Raw genomic sequence first — 18931 nt, 5'->3', positions numbered from 1 at the left:
CCTAAGAAGGGACAGGCAGCTTCAAAGGCAACTCTGGCTCGCTGGATTCGCTCTGCGATCCAGGAAGTCTACCGCTTGCAACTCAAGCCCATTGCTAGTGGGCTGCAGGCTCATCCCACGCGAGCAGTTGGCGCTTCGTGGGCCATTCGGCATCAGGCTTCAGTGGAACAGGTGTGTAAGGCTGCGACCTGGTCTAGCCTACATACTTTTTCAAAGCATTACAGAGTCCATACCCAGGTTTCAGCTGAGGCAAATCTGGGTAGGAAAATTCTGCAAACGGCAGTAGAGCACCTCTCTCAGTAGGTGCTCCTGGCTGTCTGGGACTGGCTCCTAGTCCTTGGGTTGTGTTGTCTTCTTTTATCTTTTCCCACCCATGGGCTTCTTTAGGACGTCCCATGGTCCTGTGTCCCTCAATGAGGCATCAGAGAAAAACGGATTTTTGTGTACTCACCGTAAAATCGTTTTCTCTTAGCCATCATTGGGGGACACAGCACCCATCCTGTTGCCCTGTTGGGCCTTGGTTCTCTCAGTACCTTATTTGGTTATGACGTTTTTCTCATGTTCCTCCGTTGAGATAAGTTTTAACTATTTTTTTCTCCTACTGCTTGTGTACTAAAACTGAGGTTGCCCGGCCAGGGGGTGTATACTGCAGAGGAGGAGCTAATGCTTTTTGCATCTACTTAGTGTCCTCCTATGGATAGGCAGCATAACACCCCATGGTCCTGTGTCCCCCAATGATGGCTAAGAGAAAACGATTTTACGGTGAGTACACAAAAATCCGTTTTTTCATGGCTCAACGTTATCAACTTCTGAGGAGCCCCTGGGGGTACAAGGGGCTCACCAAACATCTAGATAAATACCTTGAGTGGTCTAGTTCCAAAATGGGTCACTTGTGGGGGAGCTCCACTGTTTAGGCACCATAGGGGGTCTCCACACATGACATTGCGTCAGCTAATAATTCCAACCAATTTTGATGTCAAATAGCGCTCCTTCTCTTCTGAGCCCCGCCATGCGCCCAAACAATTACTTTCCACCACATATGAGATATCGACGTACTCAGGAGAATTTGCAAAATACGTTTTATAGTGCATTTTTTTTGCTGCTACCCTTGTGAAAAAAAGCTACCTGGTTCAAGTAACAGTTTTATGGTAAAAAAAAAAAATATATATATAATATATATATATATATTTTCACGTCTCAACGTTATCAACTTCTGTGAAGCCCCCGGGGGTTCAAAAGGCTCACCAAACATCTAGATACATTTAGTGAGGGGTCTAGTTTACAAAATGGGGTCACTTGTGGAGAAGCTCCATTGTTTAGGCACCTCAAGGGGTCTCCAAACCCAACATGGCATCCGCTAATGAGTCCAGCTAATTTTGCGCTCAAAAATTCGAATAGCGCTCCTTCCCTTCAGAGCTCTGCTGTGTGCCCAAGCAATTGATTTTTACCACATATGGGGTATCGTCGTAGTCAGGAGAAAATGCACATTAAATTTTATGGTGCTTTTTTTTCCTGATACCCTTGTGAAAAAAAAGCTGCTTAGTTGAAGCAACAGTTTTGTAGTAAAATTTTTTTTTTCTTTTCACGGCTCAACGTTATAACCTTCTGTGAAGCCCCCAAGGGTTCAAAGGGCTCACCACACATCTAGAAAAATTTATTTGAGGGCTCTAGTTTCCAAAATAGGGTCACTTGTGGGGGAACTCCATTGGTTTGGCACCTCAGGGGGTCTTCAAACCCGACATTGTGTCCGTTAATGAATGCAGCTAATTTTGCGTTCAAAAATTCAAATGGCGCTCCTTGCCTTCCGAGCTCAGCCGTGAGCCCAAACAATTGATTTTTACCATGTATGGGGTATCAGCATACTCAGGAGAAATTGCACAATATATTGTAGGGTGCATTTTCTCTTTTCTCCCTTGTGAAAATGCAAAATGTTATGGCTAAAGTAACATTTTTGTGTCAAAAAGTAAAATTTTCATTTTTTTCCTTCCACATTGCTTTGGTTCCTGTGAAGCACCTAAAGGGTTAATAAACTTCTTGGGTGTGGTTTTGAGCAGTATGAGGCGTACAGTTTTTAGAATGGTGTCACGTTTGGGTATTTTCTGTCACCTCGGCCTCTCAAAGTCACCTCAAATGTGATGTGGTCCCTAAAAAAATGATTTTGTAAATTTTGTTAGAAAAATTAGAAATTGCTGATGAACGTTGACCCCTTCTAACTTCCTAACCAAAAAAAAAAAATTGTTTTGAAAATTGCGCTGGTGTAAAGTAGACAAGTGGGAAATGTTATTTAGTAACTATTTTGTGTGACATAATTCTCGGATTTATGGGCATAAAACTTCAGTTTGAAAATTGCGAAATTTTCTCAAAATTTCCGAAATTTTCACAAATAAACGCAAAAAATATCAGCCTAAATTTACCACTATCATGAAGTACAATATGTCACAAAGAAACAATGTCAGAATCGCTAGGATCCGTAGAAGCGTTCCAGAGTTATTACCTGTCAAAGTGACACTGGTCAGAATTGCAAAAAATGGCCCGGTCATTAGAATGTTTTAGTGGTCGGGGGTGAAGGGGTTAATATCCGTTACTGAGTCCTGTCCACATGCGATCTTCACCAGAATCTACATGTACGTGAGATTGCGTTAAGGAGTTATTGTCCATTTTTTGTTGTGTTATGTTTATATGTTGTTTCTTATCATTACAGGATATGAACAACGCAAAACTATTCAGTGATGAAGCTGCCAATATTTATGAACGTGCAATTAGTACTCTGCTCAAAAAGAATATGCTGCTGTATTTTGCCTATGCCGACTATGAAGAGGTTGGTGTCTGACAACTTCCATCATAATGTGTAACAGAAACCTTCTCACCCACAAACATGAGCACAAGATTTCCTCCCATAAGATCAACACAATGCTTGAATACTAGTATTGTTTGTTGAATATATTTTTAGAAAAATAATGTAAATATACTATAAATGTTCTCATTGTAGAGCCGCATGAAGTATGAAAAAACGCACAGTATATATAATAGACTCCTTGCCATAGAAGACATTGACCCTACACTGGTAAGATTTTGCATGTGTGTGTGTGTATGTGTGTATATATATATATATATATATATATATATATATATATATATAGTGTATATATATATATATATATATAATATTATGAAGAAAAAACAAAAAAGCCAGCTCAACTAAAAAATGGCATGTATTATAAGATGTGCACTGCACTAAAAATTCCAAACTGTACTATTTTAAAATTTGAGATTTTTTGGCAAAAAATTGCATTTTCTTGAGCTACTACCCACGTCACGGCAACTCTCTCTGGGACAGTCTTACTCGGGCAGTCCTACTGCAAAATATTTTTATTTAAAATGTGCCATACGGCCTCACATGTGAAAAAGTAGAACTGTTTATAGCAGCACTTACCTGTTGCTTTTCAATCATGCCATTCTGAAGCAGTGCTGGCTCCCCCCTTTTTGATTTTTTTATATATATATATATATATATATATATATATATATATATATATATATATATATATATATATATGTATAGAGGTAGATAATATAATATTTCACGATCAATGCTAAATTCAGAATTTTGCTGGTTTCCAAATACCAGATCTCAATTAAGAGACAAGGGGTGGTTGAACAGTGTTAAGTGTTAGGTGGTTAAACAGACAGTGTTAAAGGGGTGGTCTGCTATAGAGAGAGCACATCTATATTTCCAAAGGAGTGGACTGGTATAGACAGCGCACATCTATATTTCCAAAGGGGTGGTCTAGTATAGACAGCGCATGACTATAATTCCAAAAGGGTGGACTGATATAGACAGCGCACATGTATATTTCCAAAGAGGTAGTCTGGTATAGACAGCGCATGTCTATATTTCCAAAGGGTTGGTCTGGTATAGACTGTGCATGTCTATATTTCAACGTACGCTTCGCCTCCCTGATGAAGAGGCGAAACGTACATTGGGGCAAGGGGGACACACAGGGCACAGCTACAATAGGTAAGCAATAGTCCATATACTGGTCACACTAATATTATTTGATTAAGCACAAGCACTTTTTTTGTAGATTGATAGTCTGTTATTTATATGCACAGCTTGCCTGTTTATGCCTGTGGGCATAATACACATGTTTGGTTGATCTTGTACAACCAGGTTTCTTTGTCTGATGTTTGTGTTTGTAATAAAATGCCATTTTTCTCAGATTTTCCTAAATGTTCAATGGAAATCAACGTATGAATCACATTTTTGGGGGAAAAACCTCTCAATGAGAACATTATTTTTTTTTTTCAAAACTAAAAAACCCTCAAAACGTACTGTTCCAAATTATTATGCACAACAGTAAGCAAGCATTTTGCAGATTATAAACAACTGAAAATTGTCACTTGTTGAATTTGCAGCATTAAGAGGTCACATTGACTGAAATCAAAAAGCTTTTCCAAATCAAAAACATCTTAACTAGTGAAGTGATATGTAACATAGGGCTCTTCTTTGTTACAACCTTCACAATTCCTGCTCAACTTGTGAGATTTTGGACAGTTTCAGCTTGAATTTCTTAGCAGGATGTCAGAGTAGCCTCCCATCACAGCTGTTTTGATGTGAGCTGCCTCCCATCCGCATAGATCTTTTACTTGATGATACTCCAATGGGTCTCAGTAGGGTTTGGTCAGGGGATAAATGAGAAGGTTGTGTCCAGCAGTTGAAAAAATAGAAAATCCTCTATCTTCTTCTTTAAAATTATCTATTCAAGCATATTAAAAATAGATCCATAAGTCACTTATGCTTTTCAAGCTATTGCAGCTCTTAATTGTAGTAACACCACATAGCTATCAATAGTTCTAATATACACTCCTGTCCAGCATGACTCCCCACAGAATTGAGCACCTTCCCCATTAGAAAAATTAACAATTCAGCACGCATATTGAAAAAACATTTAACCCCATATGCGCACAGCCTATCCACAACTTCAAGTTTAACAGTTAAATTTTGCATTAACCCTAGAATGCATACCTGGGGTCTCGCAGGCCTGGTAGGTTACTTGTTTTCTTTTTTCTGCAAGATTACTTTAGTTAGAATTTTGAAACTCTAGATATTCCTCAGGTATATAGTTGTTAGTAATTTCCAGTTATTTAAGTTCCAGTTATGTTATTTGCACACAGGCCTAAAAGGCCCCAGGTATGTGAAAGTGTAGATTTCTATGGTTACGCGTTCTAGGGTTAAATAAACCCACATAACAAATAAACACATCATCTGGCTAGGATAATATCAGAATAACTTTAAAAATCCTAATAATGATACATTATATCAGTCTTGTAGTTCTGACCCTAAAGGCCCCATTACACGCAACGACATCGCTAACGAGATGTCGTTGGGGTCACGGAATTCGTGACGCACATCCGGCCTCATTAGCGACGTCGTTGCATGTGACACATACGAGGGACCGCTAACGATGCAAAATACTTACCAAATCGTTGATTGTTGGCACATCGTCCATTTCCAAAATATGGTTTGGACGCAGGTTGTTCGTCGTTCCTGAGGCAGCACACATCGCTACGTGTGACATCCCAGGACCAACGAACAACACCGTAAATGCGTCCTCCGGCAACGAGGTGGGCGTGACTTTCATGCGGCTGCTCTCCGCCCCTCCGCTTCTATTGGACACCTGCCGTGTGACGTCGCTGTGACGCCGCACGAACTGCCCCCTTAGAAAAGAGGCTGTTTGCCGGCCACAGCGACGTCGCTAGGAAGGTAAGTACGTGTGACGGGTACTAGCGATATTGTGCGTCACGGGCAGCGATTTGCCCGTGACGCACAAACTACGGGGGCGGATGCTTTCACAAGCGCCCTTAAGGCATACTAGTCTGCATCTTAAAAATCCACTGTGCCTCTCTTGCGTGTAACAGAGAAATTCAATCCCCATCCTGTCTGTTTATTAACCACTTCAATCGTGGACACTGCCAAGCTGCCAGGGTTCCCCTGATGTTGCTCAAGAAAGTAGCGTGACAGACCAGACAGATTGTTTTGACAGGTTAGGATTACTCTTAGTCCTCAGATAACCTAATTTTAGTTTCCATACTGTGCTCCCGATATATTGTACTTTACAATCCATGCAACTTGCTAGATACACAAGATAATTAGAGTTACAGTTTATAGCAACATCTTGAGCAACATAAGGGGAGCCCTGATAGCTTTGCAGTATCCACAATTGAAGTGATTAATAGACCGAGACTGGGTGGGGTTTGAATTTCTTTGCTACAAGCACGAGAGGCACAGTGGATTTTTAAGATGCAGGCTAGTATGCCTTAGGCTTCTTTCACACGTTCGTGAAAAACCACGCACGTTTTTCACGGACGTGTCAGAGGTGCGTTTTGCCCTCCGTGAGCCGTGTTTATGGGCTACGTGTGTTATCTGCGATAACACACGGAGAACGGGAACTTTCTACTCACCTGTCCCTGGCGTTGCTGTCCGTGGTGCTGATCTTCGGTCTCCGGTCCTGCCGACTGCTGCGGCTTCCGGCCGCAGTGAAGTGAATATTCAATGAGCATAATGAGCGGTGGTCGGCAGCAAGTGACAGCAGCGGCAGAGACAGGAGGGCTGGAGAAGGTGAGTAAAGTGTTTTTGGTTTTTTTTGTTTTTTTCTCACAGACACATGTCTTTTGCGTGTCACACGGAACACATCCGTGTGGTCTGTTTGCATTACGTGTGAGACGTTTGCGTTCCGTGTGACACCCGTGATGCCGGAGAGAAAACGGACATGTTGCCGTGAGAAACACACGGACACACGTAAGTACGGAACGGACACACGTTCCGTGCGAAAATACTTACATGTGCCCAAAACCACAGGAATACATAGGTCTACGTGTGTACGTGTCTCCGGTACGTGAGAAAACTGCCAAACACGTACCGGAGGCACGTACGTGTGAAAGAGGCCATAGGGACAGAACTACAAGACTGATATTATGTATTATTAGGAACTTTTTTTTTTCTGATGTGCAGTAAAGTTACTCTGATATTATCCTATCCAGATGTGTGTATTATGTGGGTTTATTTAATGTGAAATTTAATTTTTAAGCTTGAAGTTGAGCATAGGCTGTGCGCAATATGGGGTTTAATGTTTTTTTAACCTGTGGTGAATTGTTTATTTATCTAATGAGGGAAGTGCTTAACCCCTTCAGCCCTGGGGCACTTTCCGTTTTTGCGTTTTTGTTTTTTGCTCCCCTTCTTCCAAGAGCCGTAACTTTTTTATTTTTCCGTCAATCTTGCCATATAAGGGCTTGTTTTTTGCGGGACAAGTTGTACTTTTAAATTAAACCATACGTTTTACCATATGGTGTACTGGAAAACCGCAAAAAAATTCCAAGTGTGGAAAAACTGCAAAAAAAAGTGTGATGGCACAATAGTTTTTGGGATGTTTGATTCACGGTGTTCACTATATGGTAAAACTGATGTGTGGGTATGATGCCTGAGGTCAGTGCGAGTTTGTAGACACCAAACATGTAAAGGTTTACTTGTATCTAAGGGGTTAAAAAAAATTCACAAGCTTGTCCAATAAAAGTGGCGCACGTTTTGCGCCATATTACGAAAACCGTAGAGTTCTCATTTTTCGGGATCTATGGCTCAGTGACGGCTTATTTTTTGGGTCTCGAGCTGTCGTTTCTAATGGTACCATTTTTGCGCATATGCTACATTTTGATCGCCTGTTATTGTATTTTGCGTAAAACTTGCGGCGACCAAAAAACGTAAGTTTGGCATTTGGATTTTTTTTGCCACTACGCCGTTTACCAATCAGATTAATTGATTTTATATTTTGATAGATCGGGCATTTCTGAACGCGGCGATATCAAATATGTGTATATTTATTTATTTTTTAACCCTTTAATTTTCAATGGGGGGAAAGGGGGGTGATTTGAACTTTTAGGTTTTTTTTTTATTTTTTAAAACTTTTTTTTTAGTTTTTTTTATTATTTTACTAGTCCCCCTAGGGGGCTATAGCGATCAGCAATCCGATCGCTCTTATCTATCTGCTGATCACAGCTATACAACTGTAAACAGCAGATTAAGTCACTTCCTGTTTCTCTCTGCTCTCGGCCGAGGAAAAACGAAAGTGAAACGTCATAGCTGCAGGCGTCATCACATGACCCTGTGCTACGATGGCAACCACCGAAAGTCACGTGATCACTCACGTGACTTCCGGTGGGGGCAGCAGTAAGTGAAAATCTTCACCGCGCGTATATACATCTCGCTGCCAGACTTTGGCAGCGAGATGTAAGGGGTTAATATTACGGGTTGAATGCGATTCCACTCGTAACATGCAGGCACACATTTCAGCTTTTGAAAACAGCTGATATGTGTGCCGATCAACGCCGCCTGCCCGCGGCAGGGGGCGGGGCTTAACGGGACATGCTCCATGACGGATATATCCGTCCATGGTCGTGAAGGGGTTAATTGTGTGGGGAGTCATGGTGGACAGGAGTGTATATTAGAACTGTTGATGCCTATATATGGGATTTGTACGATTAAGAACTGCAATAGCTTGAAGCGCGTAAGGGACTTATGGATCTATTTTTAATCATTTTTAATATGTTTGAATAAACTGGATAATTTTAAAGAAGAAGATACTGGATTTTCTATTTTTGCAACTGCTGAAAACAACCTTCTCACTTATCCTGTCTTGCCCATGGAGTGGTCTGTGCATCGCTGAAGAAAATGAGTCTGGGATAATATCAGCCTGGTTGTGGTGAGCTGAATAACAAATCTTCCTTTTTCTATATTTAGTCAGGGGAGGCTGGTTTATACATCAAGAGTTTTTTTTCTTTTATGCCGATAGCAGCCAAGGTTTCTTTGCATCCTGAGATTGTGCATTTCATGCATGAAGATGATATTGCTACGCGTAGCATGATTCTTCTTTTTGTACCATGGAAGCGATTGGTTAATCAGAAACTATATACTTTGCCATGGTCATTTTTACACCTTCAGGGATCCTAAAGGGGCCAACATTCTCTCCCCATGAGTCCGACTCAAAACATGACTCCACCACCTCCTTGCTAACATCGCAGGTTTATTGGGACATAGTGGCCATCCCCAGCCATCCACTACACCATGCATCTGGACCATCCATGGTTGCACAGCACTCATCATTAAAGAAGACTGTTTTAAAATTAGTCTTCATGTATGACTGGTCCCACTGCCTCCATTTCTGCTTCTGAGCACCGTTTAGGGTTGGCCGAACAGTAGCTTTATGTACAACTGCAGCCTCTGTAGGATCCTACACCTTGAGGTTCAGGGGACTCCATAGACACCAGCAGCTTCATATACCTGTTTGCCGGTTTGTAATGGTATTTTAGCAGATGCTCTCCTAATCCAATGAATTTGTCTTGCAGAAACCTTCCTGATTATACATTATCTGCACAAACCCATTTGTGCTGTGTATCAGCCACAGATGTCTTCACAATACGATGATCACGCTTACGTTTTCATGAAATATCTCATGTTTTCATACCTTGTCCAAGGCATTGCACTATTTGACACTTTTCAGCAGCAGAGCAATCCTTTTCATTTCCCATATTGCTTGAAACGTATGACCTGCATAAAGCATGACTCCAGCGTTTTTGGGCTTTCTTTCAGCACAATAGTGGTACTTTTAACCTAAGGTCCCTGCCCCTGATCTTATACTCACTTTAAGGCTTTTCCACCTCATTTCGGTGTTGCTCCGGTTTTGAGGTATCTTGTGACGGCAACATTACGTCACAAGCTTTCAATGCAGTTCTATGAGAGACAGAACGAGGCTCTCATAGACTTGTATTGAGTTGTGACCTTCAGTGCACCTTATGAAACACTGAAGTGATCTGGCAGACCACAAACTGCAGAAGACCAATGGGAGCGACACTAATATCAGATAAAGACTCCTGAGGGTAAGTGTAAGATCAGGGACAGGGGACTGTACTTTGACGAGAAGCACCACTCCAGTGGTGAAATAAAACGCAGGAGTGATGCTTTAATAATGTGCAACGTCCTTAAGAAGTTTTCCTTTAATTGTGCTCACAGCTATTTAAGATTGATTTCAGTGATCCAGAGAGCCCTGAGACACAATACCATCTATTTATTTATTTAAAAAAACTTAAATCCTATTTGCATAATAAATTGGAACACGGTGTATATTGTTTATGATGTTTTTTGGGAATAGAAAAGAAAGGAAATGTCATTGTAAATTCTTAAATACATTAAATACATTCGGTTAGCAAATTCCAATGATTTTATCTATGGAGGATAGAAATAAAATAACCACAGTCTATTTACACAGACAGAAACCTATACTACAATGTTAGGACAGGTGCCTGGACAGTTCCTACAGAGTTGCGAGCTACAGTTGCCAAAATGTATCCGTATGCAGAAGCATTAGGATTTCTCTTCACTGAAAGTATGGAGCCTAGGCCATTTGCCATACCCAGACTCCTTCATCAGTTGACCACATAGAGAGGTATCATTCCTCACTCCATAGACCATGTTTCCGACTCCAATTAATGTGCTTTACACCACTCCATCCGACACTTGTCATTGTGCTTGGTGATAGACACCAATGCCATGGAGCCACCAATGCACAGATTTTGTGCTGATATTAATGCTAGAGGAGGTTTGGACTCTGTAGTCATTGAGTCCGCAGAGAATTGGGGACTTTTATAGACTAAGTACCCCAGTACCCGCTGACCCCACTCTGTAACTTTATGTGATCGCTTCTACTTATCTAAGTTGCTGTGATTTCTAAACTCTTCAACTTTTCAATAATATCACTCATAGGTGATCATGACCTATTTAGAAGGGAAATTTCACAAACTAATTTGTTACAATGGGGGTGTCCTACGATAAGATCATACTCAAATTCAGTGAGCTCTTTATAACGGTGAGCAGAAAAATGCCCACAGGAAAAATGCCCACATGAATATTGCCCATAGGAAAAATACCCACACGGAAAATTGCCCACACGGAAAATTACCCACATGGAAAATTGCCCACACAGAAAATTGCTAATTGCAGCATCAGAAAGTTTCAGATCTATGATATTTGAGGTGCAAGGTGAGGATGTTCACATGATATGTGAAAAATGTCCATAGAAAATTGCCAACAGACATGAATGCCCACTAGGATTGGGGACCATGTAACTCAGGATGGGAACATATATACCAGGATGGAGACAACGTGGACCATACATACCAGGATGAGGACCTTATATACCAGCATTGGGTCATATACACCAGGATGAGGACATATTCACCAGGATGATGGGCATATATACCAGGACGGAGGACATTACTACATAATGAAGGGGGAGGGGAGGCAGTTCATAAGTCTTGATAGAAGTTAAAACACTACAAGGGCCCGTACATGTGAGAACATGTGTGAGTGGGGGGGGCAGGTCCAAATTTCACACTGGGGCCCACTGGACTCTAGTTACACCACTGCAAGAACATATCATACATTCCCAGCACGAACACAAGGTGATACAAGCGACAGAGTCTCACCTCTCTGCTGTGCCTTTGGGGCTTTCAGGACCAGCTATGGCTACTTTCACACTTGCGTTGTTTGGCATCCGTCACAATGCGTTGTGTGACGCATGTGACGGATGCGTTGTAAATAGTGTGATAATAAAGGCAACAGATTCCTGTGAAATAACACGTTGCGTTAGTTTTCTTTAGCCGAGAGAGAGAGAGCCCCCATCATCACCGCACACACACAGGCACTACCGCCCCCATCATCACCGCACACATGCAGGCACTACCGCCCCCATCATCACCGCACACACCCTGGCACTACCGCCCCCATCATCATCACACACACGCAGGCACTACCGCCCCCATCATCACCGCCCAGACACAGGCACTACCGTCCCTATCATCACCGCACACACCGTCACTACCGCCCCCATCATCACCGCACACAGCGGCACTACCGCCCCCATCATCACCGCACACACCACAGCACTACCGCACCCATCATCACCGCACACACCCCAGCACTACCGCCCCATCATCACCACACACACGCAGGCACTACCGCCCCCATCATCACCGCACACACCCCGGCACTGCTGCACCCATCTTCACCGCCCCCACCCTGGCACTACCACCCCCATCATCACCGCACACACGCAGGCACTAACGCACCCATCATCACTGCACACACCCCGGCACTACCACTCCCATCATCACCGCCGCAAACCCCGGCACTACCGCACCCATCATCACCGCACACAGTGGCACTACCGCCCCCATCATCACCGCACACATGCAGGTACTACCGCCCCCATCATTAATGCACACACCAGCACTACCTCAGTGACATCCCCGCTGACAGCGCGATTCACTTCAGTTGCTGTGTGGAGCTGACAGAGAGCGGTAATGGTCTGTGGCCGCTCCTGTCAGCTTCATGTAGCAGAGCTGAAAGCGTCATGGGACTTCTGTGGATCACGTCGGATCTGGAGGGGTATTTGGGGATTTTAATAAAGTGGTGAAAAAGGGTGTATTTTTGTCTTTTATTTCAAATAAAGGATTTTTTTGGGTGTATGTGTTTATTTACTTTCACTTACAGGTTAATCATGGGGGGTTTCTCATAGACGGCTGCCATGATTAACGTAGGACTTAGTGGCAGCTATGGGCTGCAATTAACTCCTAATTACCCCAATTGCCACCGAACGCAGGGTGACAGCTGTGCAGCGTCGCGCCCATGATTGGTGAGTATGAGAGAGGGGGTGAGAGGGAGAGACCGACCGACAGAGAGCGATAGAGAGACCAAGAGTGATTTTAAACAATTTAGATTGTTCTGCTGGACATGCTGAGCATGTGTGACGCCCTGGATTAGCCAGGTAGTCACAGGTAGGCCCTTGCACAAACACCTTCCCCTAAAAAGGTACCAGCAGCCAACCTTAAAACCCCTGAGTCACCCCTCTCAGGACTTGACGTTCACACCCGGGGGGTGGAGCCAGGCGGTTGGCCATGCCCACCGAGGAGTTTGGAGAGCCTGAGGTGGGAAAAACAGAGTTCAGTGACAGGAGTGGAGGAGAGTGGTAGCAAAGTGTGGACGTCTGTCAGGGATCTGGGTTGGAGCCCGGATACCCTGTGGCCAGGGGGCAGACGGTGGTGGCCGCCTACAGGAGCAGGGATTACAGCCGGTGGAACCGTAAGGGACCGGTACCGGGTAGTGGCCCGCCGGTACCGAACCGGGGAACCGATTGGAAACCAGAGCACCAGGAGGGGTACTCAGACCCAGTACGAGGCCCAGAAGCCACTGGACCGAGTTGAATTCACTGATTGGGGTCTGGACTTTAGGTACTTTCCCACCCAAGACCCGACTGAAGACAATAGCCCAACCAGAGGGATAGAAAGCCACCGCCCCGGCATCGAGATCCCACAGGCCAGGATCTGCGGGCAAACGGGTTCTACCGGCACACACAAAGCTGGGGAGCGGACTACTGTTGCTCAGGCATAGGAGTCACCATTCTACTAAAAGTGAGGTGCAGGAGAAAGGCGGAAACCACCAACCTGAAAAAGGGGGAGAAGCGCAGCCGGCTGCGGGCACCGTCCACTATCTTGTTTGGTTTACCAGAGACTCCAGTGTGTCTGTAATAGTGAGTACAACAGTTCCCTCGGGCCGCGCACCGCATTGCACCAACAAGCAAGCACGCATCCCCCCTCCTCAGCACCCTCGGGCCCCCGGGACCATCACCCCCTACCCACGGAGGGGTCAACACCAAGCTGCGCAACACCTTCCCCGGGAGCCTAGTCAACGGCAGCGGTGGTGTCCATCCATTCACCACAACCCGTGGGTGGCGTCACGAACTTAACCCCCAAAAACAACCGCAGCCTCAGCCGTGGACCTCCCCACTGAACACCACCCCTCACGTAGCGTCAGCATCCCTTCAGAGCGACGTGACCCCCGGGTCCGGGAGGAGCTCGAGCCACCCACCGACGAGCCCGGATCCGAGCGGCTCGGCAGCCGGCCAAGCCCCGGGGCGGTACATATGCTCAGTGGAATGTGATGGAATCCATCAGCGGATTCCGCTGCTTAGCGCATAGCGGCGGAATCCGCCACCATAGACGATCATTAGACACTTTGGCGGATTCTAACGGAATCCGCCAAGGTGAGTTGTTTTAACGACACCAAAAACGCTACATGCTGCGTTCCCTCCTCCCGGTGCTCAGTCAAAATAACGACTCAGCGTCGGCCAGCAGATGAAACGCAGACACTGCGTCACAGTGCGTCGTCAATATAAGTGTGTAGAGAATAGCGCAGTCCGTTAACGGACTGCGCTATTTTCCAAAGTGGCGGATTGCGATGAACGCAAGTGTGAAAGTACCCTATCTCTGCCAGCAGCACCCTGCTTTTTGTGGGCTCCCCTGAGATGATAATGTATTAGATGTGACCTGCAGTCACATGTAACTCAACAGATAATACAGTGATACTTTTGTGAGTACAGATAGTAGTGATTGCTCCTCTGGATCACACTGCTGCTGGTTCTGCATGTGCTGCTGTTTTGGGCTGGTGGAAGGAGTAAGGCAGAATCAGTGAGATTAGAGCAGACTGTATCTATCTATTGCTGATAATGACAGACTGCTACAAACCACAGATCTTCAGCATTTTTGCAGTTTTGCACTAAGTCAACTGTAAATCACAAGTTGATCACCTATCATGTGAACATCCTCACCTTGCACCTCAAATATCATAGATCTGAAACTTTGTGATGCTGCAATTGGCGATTTTCTGTGTGGGCAATTTTCCGTGTGGGCAATTTTCCGTTTGGGCAATTTTCCATGTGGGCATTTTTCCTGTGGGCAATTTTCCTGTGGGCAATTTTCCTGTGGGCATTTTTCAGGGAACCCTTTATAACAAGACGCTCTTTCACAAATGCATGGCAAGGGGCTGGATTTTATACTTCTATGGCAATGGGACTGAGGGATGAGTCTGAATTCAGTGATATGAGATGTGTGGGGTTTCCTGATAGTTTTATTCCCATGGTGTATGTGGCTATTAGGATATTAGATCAAGTCAGGAAATCCATGGATGGTCATTTTGTAATTTGCAGCCATAACACGGACCATGGAAAGTAATGTTGGTTGGGTAAATAATTCCTTAGTGCACAATGCACTCTGATTGTGTTCTGTCCTTCCTTCAGGTTTATATCCAATACATGAAGTTTGCTAGAAGGGCAGAAGGCATTAAAGCTGGAAGAACGATTTTTAAAAAAGCCAGAGAAGATGTTCGAACTCGTCACCATGTATACGTCACAGCGGCCTTAATGGAGTATTATTGTAGTAAGGTGAGGATTGAAAAGGTCTAACGGTGTCCCTAAATATTACATGAATGTCGGACAAATCCCACAATCTCAGAGGGCTAAAAAGTACATCTAATGTGCAGGGGTGTCCCCACTCTTCTCCAGTAACAGATTTTGGGAGATATAAGGATTGCCATGTTGGATTTCAACATGCCTGATGCTTTGATCATATGTGATGAGCTGTCCTGACTGAGATTACTTGCTCACTTCACTATCCGAAGGATTAGATTTGGACTGACAGGCTATTTAAAGGGGTGGTCCGACACCTAAAATGTATTTTCTAACTATTTATCATTACACCCTAACCACTTTTGTAATAATCGTTATAATACAATTCCCCACATTTCTCCCCTATTTAATCCCTAAGGCCCTGTGCGCACTTGCCGGTTTTTGCCGCGGATTTCCTGCGGATTTGCTGCATGTTTCGCTGCCGAAAATGTTCATAACATCTCTGCAGTGGTTCACCAGCAAATCCTATGGGAAAAAAAAATGCTGTGCGCACTATGCGGATTTTGACAGCTTCATGTTTTGCTGCGGGATTCCCGCAGCAAAAACAATTGCATGTCACTACTTTTCCGCAGGTCCCTGCGGTTTCGAGGGCTGGCAGATCAATCACCCGCTGACTCTGGGTTGGCGGAGGATTGATCCCCGGTATCTGGCCAGATGCTGCTACCCATATAAAGTTTATGGGGAACAGAATCTGCCCCAAAGGGGTAGGAACAAGCGCTTCATACTCACCGATGACTGGGTGGCTGTCACACTACTCCCGCGGCGGCTCTTTCATCTTCCAGAGCCGGCTTATTATTCAATCTCGTATTCACTCCTTCCCTGCTCACCGGTAGCTGTGATTGGTTGCAGGCAGACACACCCCCAACGCTGAGTGACAGCTGTCTCAGTGCAACCAATCACAGCCGCCGGTGGGCAGGTCTATAGCGTACAGTAAAATAAATAAATAATTTAAAAAAAAACGGCATGTGGTCCCCCTTCAATCTTGATAACCAGCCAGGATAAAGCCTCACATCTGGGGGCTGGAATTCATAGGCTGGGGAGCCCCACGTTATGGGGAGCCCCCCAGCCTAAAAATATCAGCCAGCAGCCGCCCGGAATTGCCGCATCCATTAGATGCGACAGTCCCGGACTTTTCCCGTTGCCGTGATGCGGTGGCAATCGGGGTAATGAAGGAGTTAATGGCAGCAGCCCATAGCTGCCACTAAGTCCTAGTTTAGTGATGACAGGCGTCTATATGACACCCCCTCATCACTAAACTGTAAGTGAAAGTAAATAAGCAGAAACACCCCAAAAATCCTTTATTTGAAATAACACAAAAAAGTCCCCTCTTTCACCACTTTATTAACCCCTAATAACAGCCCTCCAGATCCGACGTAATCCACAAGATGTCCCACGACGCTTCCAGCTCTGCCACACCTGGCACTCACAGTGAGCGCCATAGACCATGACCGCTCACTGTGAGGGTCAGGACGCAAGTGAAGTGAGCCGCCGGGATCAGCGGTGACTTCACTGATGTGCTTTGCGGTGACAGATGGAGGACTCCAGGTGGAGGACTCCAGCGGTCGCTGCACATCAGCTAACTGACGGCACCGCTGATCTTATACTCCCCTTCTCCTGCGAAGCTGCCTCCGGACACTGCTCTCATGCTTCCAGGCCTGCTCATGCATATGCAGTTATGCAGTGCACAGCTGACCCCCAAACAGCAGAGCGCCGTAGGCAGCTGCGCGGGACAAAAGCACGGCCCGGAGACTTCAGCACCACGGACAGCAGGAGCGGGGAGAACTGTGAAATCCCTCAGGGAACAACCTGCGTCAATTCCGCACCAAATCCGCACTAATACGCAACATACCGCGTGCGGAAATCTTTAAGATCCTGCGGAATTTTCTTAAGAAAATTCCATTACTAGTGCGCACAGGGCCTAAAGGTGTTTTGTTCCACTGCACTTCCTGTGACATTTTGTTTGAAAGGAGTCTTAAACATGACGTCACAGGAGGCTGGAGCTGCACTTGCCATCCACAGCGTCCATCACCCTTCCTGGAACAGGACGTCACCAGAGCAGCACTGCAGATATTTACTAGTTTCTTGCATTGCCCCCTGAGGATGTCCTGGATGATGGATGCTGTGGCCAGGGTTAGTAGAGCGCCAAACGTTCCTCATCTCTCTGAGTTATCAGCGGGGCAACACTTGTGTCACTAACTACTTCTAGCACCAAACCCTTGTTTCACTTGGTTTGAATGTAGTGCTAAAAACTGTATGTGACACCAGTGCAGATGACTGCGGTGCTAGAGGCTGTAGGCGGTGCTGGTGTCACTCACTGAATCTGCATCTAGCACTGTCACCAGCTGACATCTTTCACACAAGCAATGGAAGTGGCTGCAGAGAGATGAGTAACATGCCAGCACTCCACTAAACACGGCCACAGTGTCCATCATCCAAGATTCAGGGCATCCTCAGGAGTCTGTGCAAGAAACTAGTATGTATATGCTGTGCTGCCCCCAGTGACATCGTCTTCCAGGAGAGGCGATGTACACTATGGGGAGTGACTGCAGCTCCAGCCTCCTGTGACATCACATTTGAGCTTCCTCTCAAATGAAACGTCACCGGAAGTGCAATAAAAAAAACAACTTTAGGCCTCTTTTACACGTCCGTGAAAATCACGCTCGTTTTTCACGGACATGTCAAAGGTGCATATTGCCCTCGGTGTGCCGTGTGTATGGCACACGTGTGTTCTCAGTGTGTTATCTGTGATAACACATGGAGAACGGGAACTTTCTACTCACCTGTCCCTGGCGCCGATGTCCGTGGTGCTGATCTACGGTCTCCAGTCCTGCCGACTCCCCGCTGCTGCTGCTTCCGGCCGCAGTGAAGGGAATATTCAATGAGCATAATGAGTGGCGGTCGGCAGCAAGTGACAGCAGCGGCAGAGACTGCAGGGCTGGAGAAGGTGAGTAAAGATTTGTTTGTTTTTTTCTCACAGACACATGTCTTTTCTCCGGTGCGTGTCACACAGAACACATCCGTGTGGTCCGTTTGCATTACGTGTGACATGTTTGCGTTCCGTGTGACACCCGTGATGCCGGAGAGAAAACGGGCATGTTGCTGTGAGAAACACACGGAAGTACGGAATGGACACACGTTCCTTGCGAAAATACTTACGTGTGTCCAAAACCATAGGAATACATAGGTCTACGTGTCTCCGGTACGTGAGAAAACTGCCAAACACGTACCGGAGGCACGTACGTGTGAAAGAGGCTCTAAGTAATTGGACAAATATACAAATAATTTTTTGGTCATCCCCCGTTCTAGGTGGCTGACCCTCACTATCCCTATCACTAACTAGCAGTGTATCCACCACCAAAACCAGGTGTAAAAGAATGTGAAAGACAAACCACATACACACAATACAACAATTGCATTAAATATACTATGGTTTCCAACTAGTACTCAATCTCTAGTCAGAGGAATCAGATATATATTAGGAAAGGAGTCAACGGGCCTACTTAACTAAATAGGCACCTCAACTCTCCTGTTATCTTGGATTTTCCCCTATATTAGAATAAGAGTACACAGTAAGATTGGATATT

General features: G+C 45.0%; 1 protein-coding gene across 1 annotated transcript in view; it reads left to right on the top strand.

Annotated features, from left to right (window-relative positions):
• CSTF3 (cleavage stimulation factor subunit 3) overlaps positions 1–18931 on the top strand; it is a 238834-nt gene that overhangs the window by 207811 nt on the left and 12092 nt on the right. The window contains exons 12-14 of the mRNA XM_075325610.1: positions 2702–2818; positions 2990–3064; positions 15180–15323. Of these exons, the coding sequence (XP_075181725.1) occupies positions 2702–2818; positions 2990–3064; positions 15180–15323 (336 nt within the window). The remainder of the gene's footprint in view (positions 1–2701; positions 2819–2989; positions 3065–15179; positions 15324–18931) is intronic.

The sequence above is a fragment of the Anomaloglossus baeobatrachus genome, chromosome 10 (genome assembly GCF_048569485.1).
Source record: "Anomaloglossus baeobatrachus isolate aAnoBae1 chromosome 10, aAnoBae1.hap1, whole genome shotgun sequence".
NCBI classification, from domain to species: domain Eukaryota; kingdom Metazoa; phylum Chordata; class Amphibia; order Anura; family Aromobatidae; genus Anomaloglossus; species Anomaloglossus baeobatrachus.
Note: the sequence above shows the minus strand (reverse complement) of the source record. Positions and strands in the feature narration are given on the sequence as shown.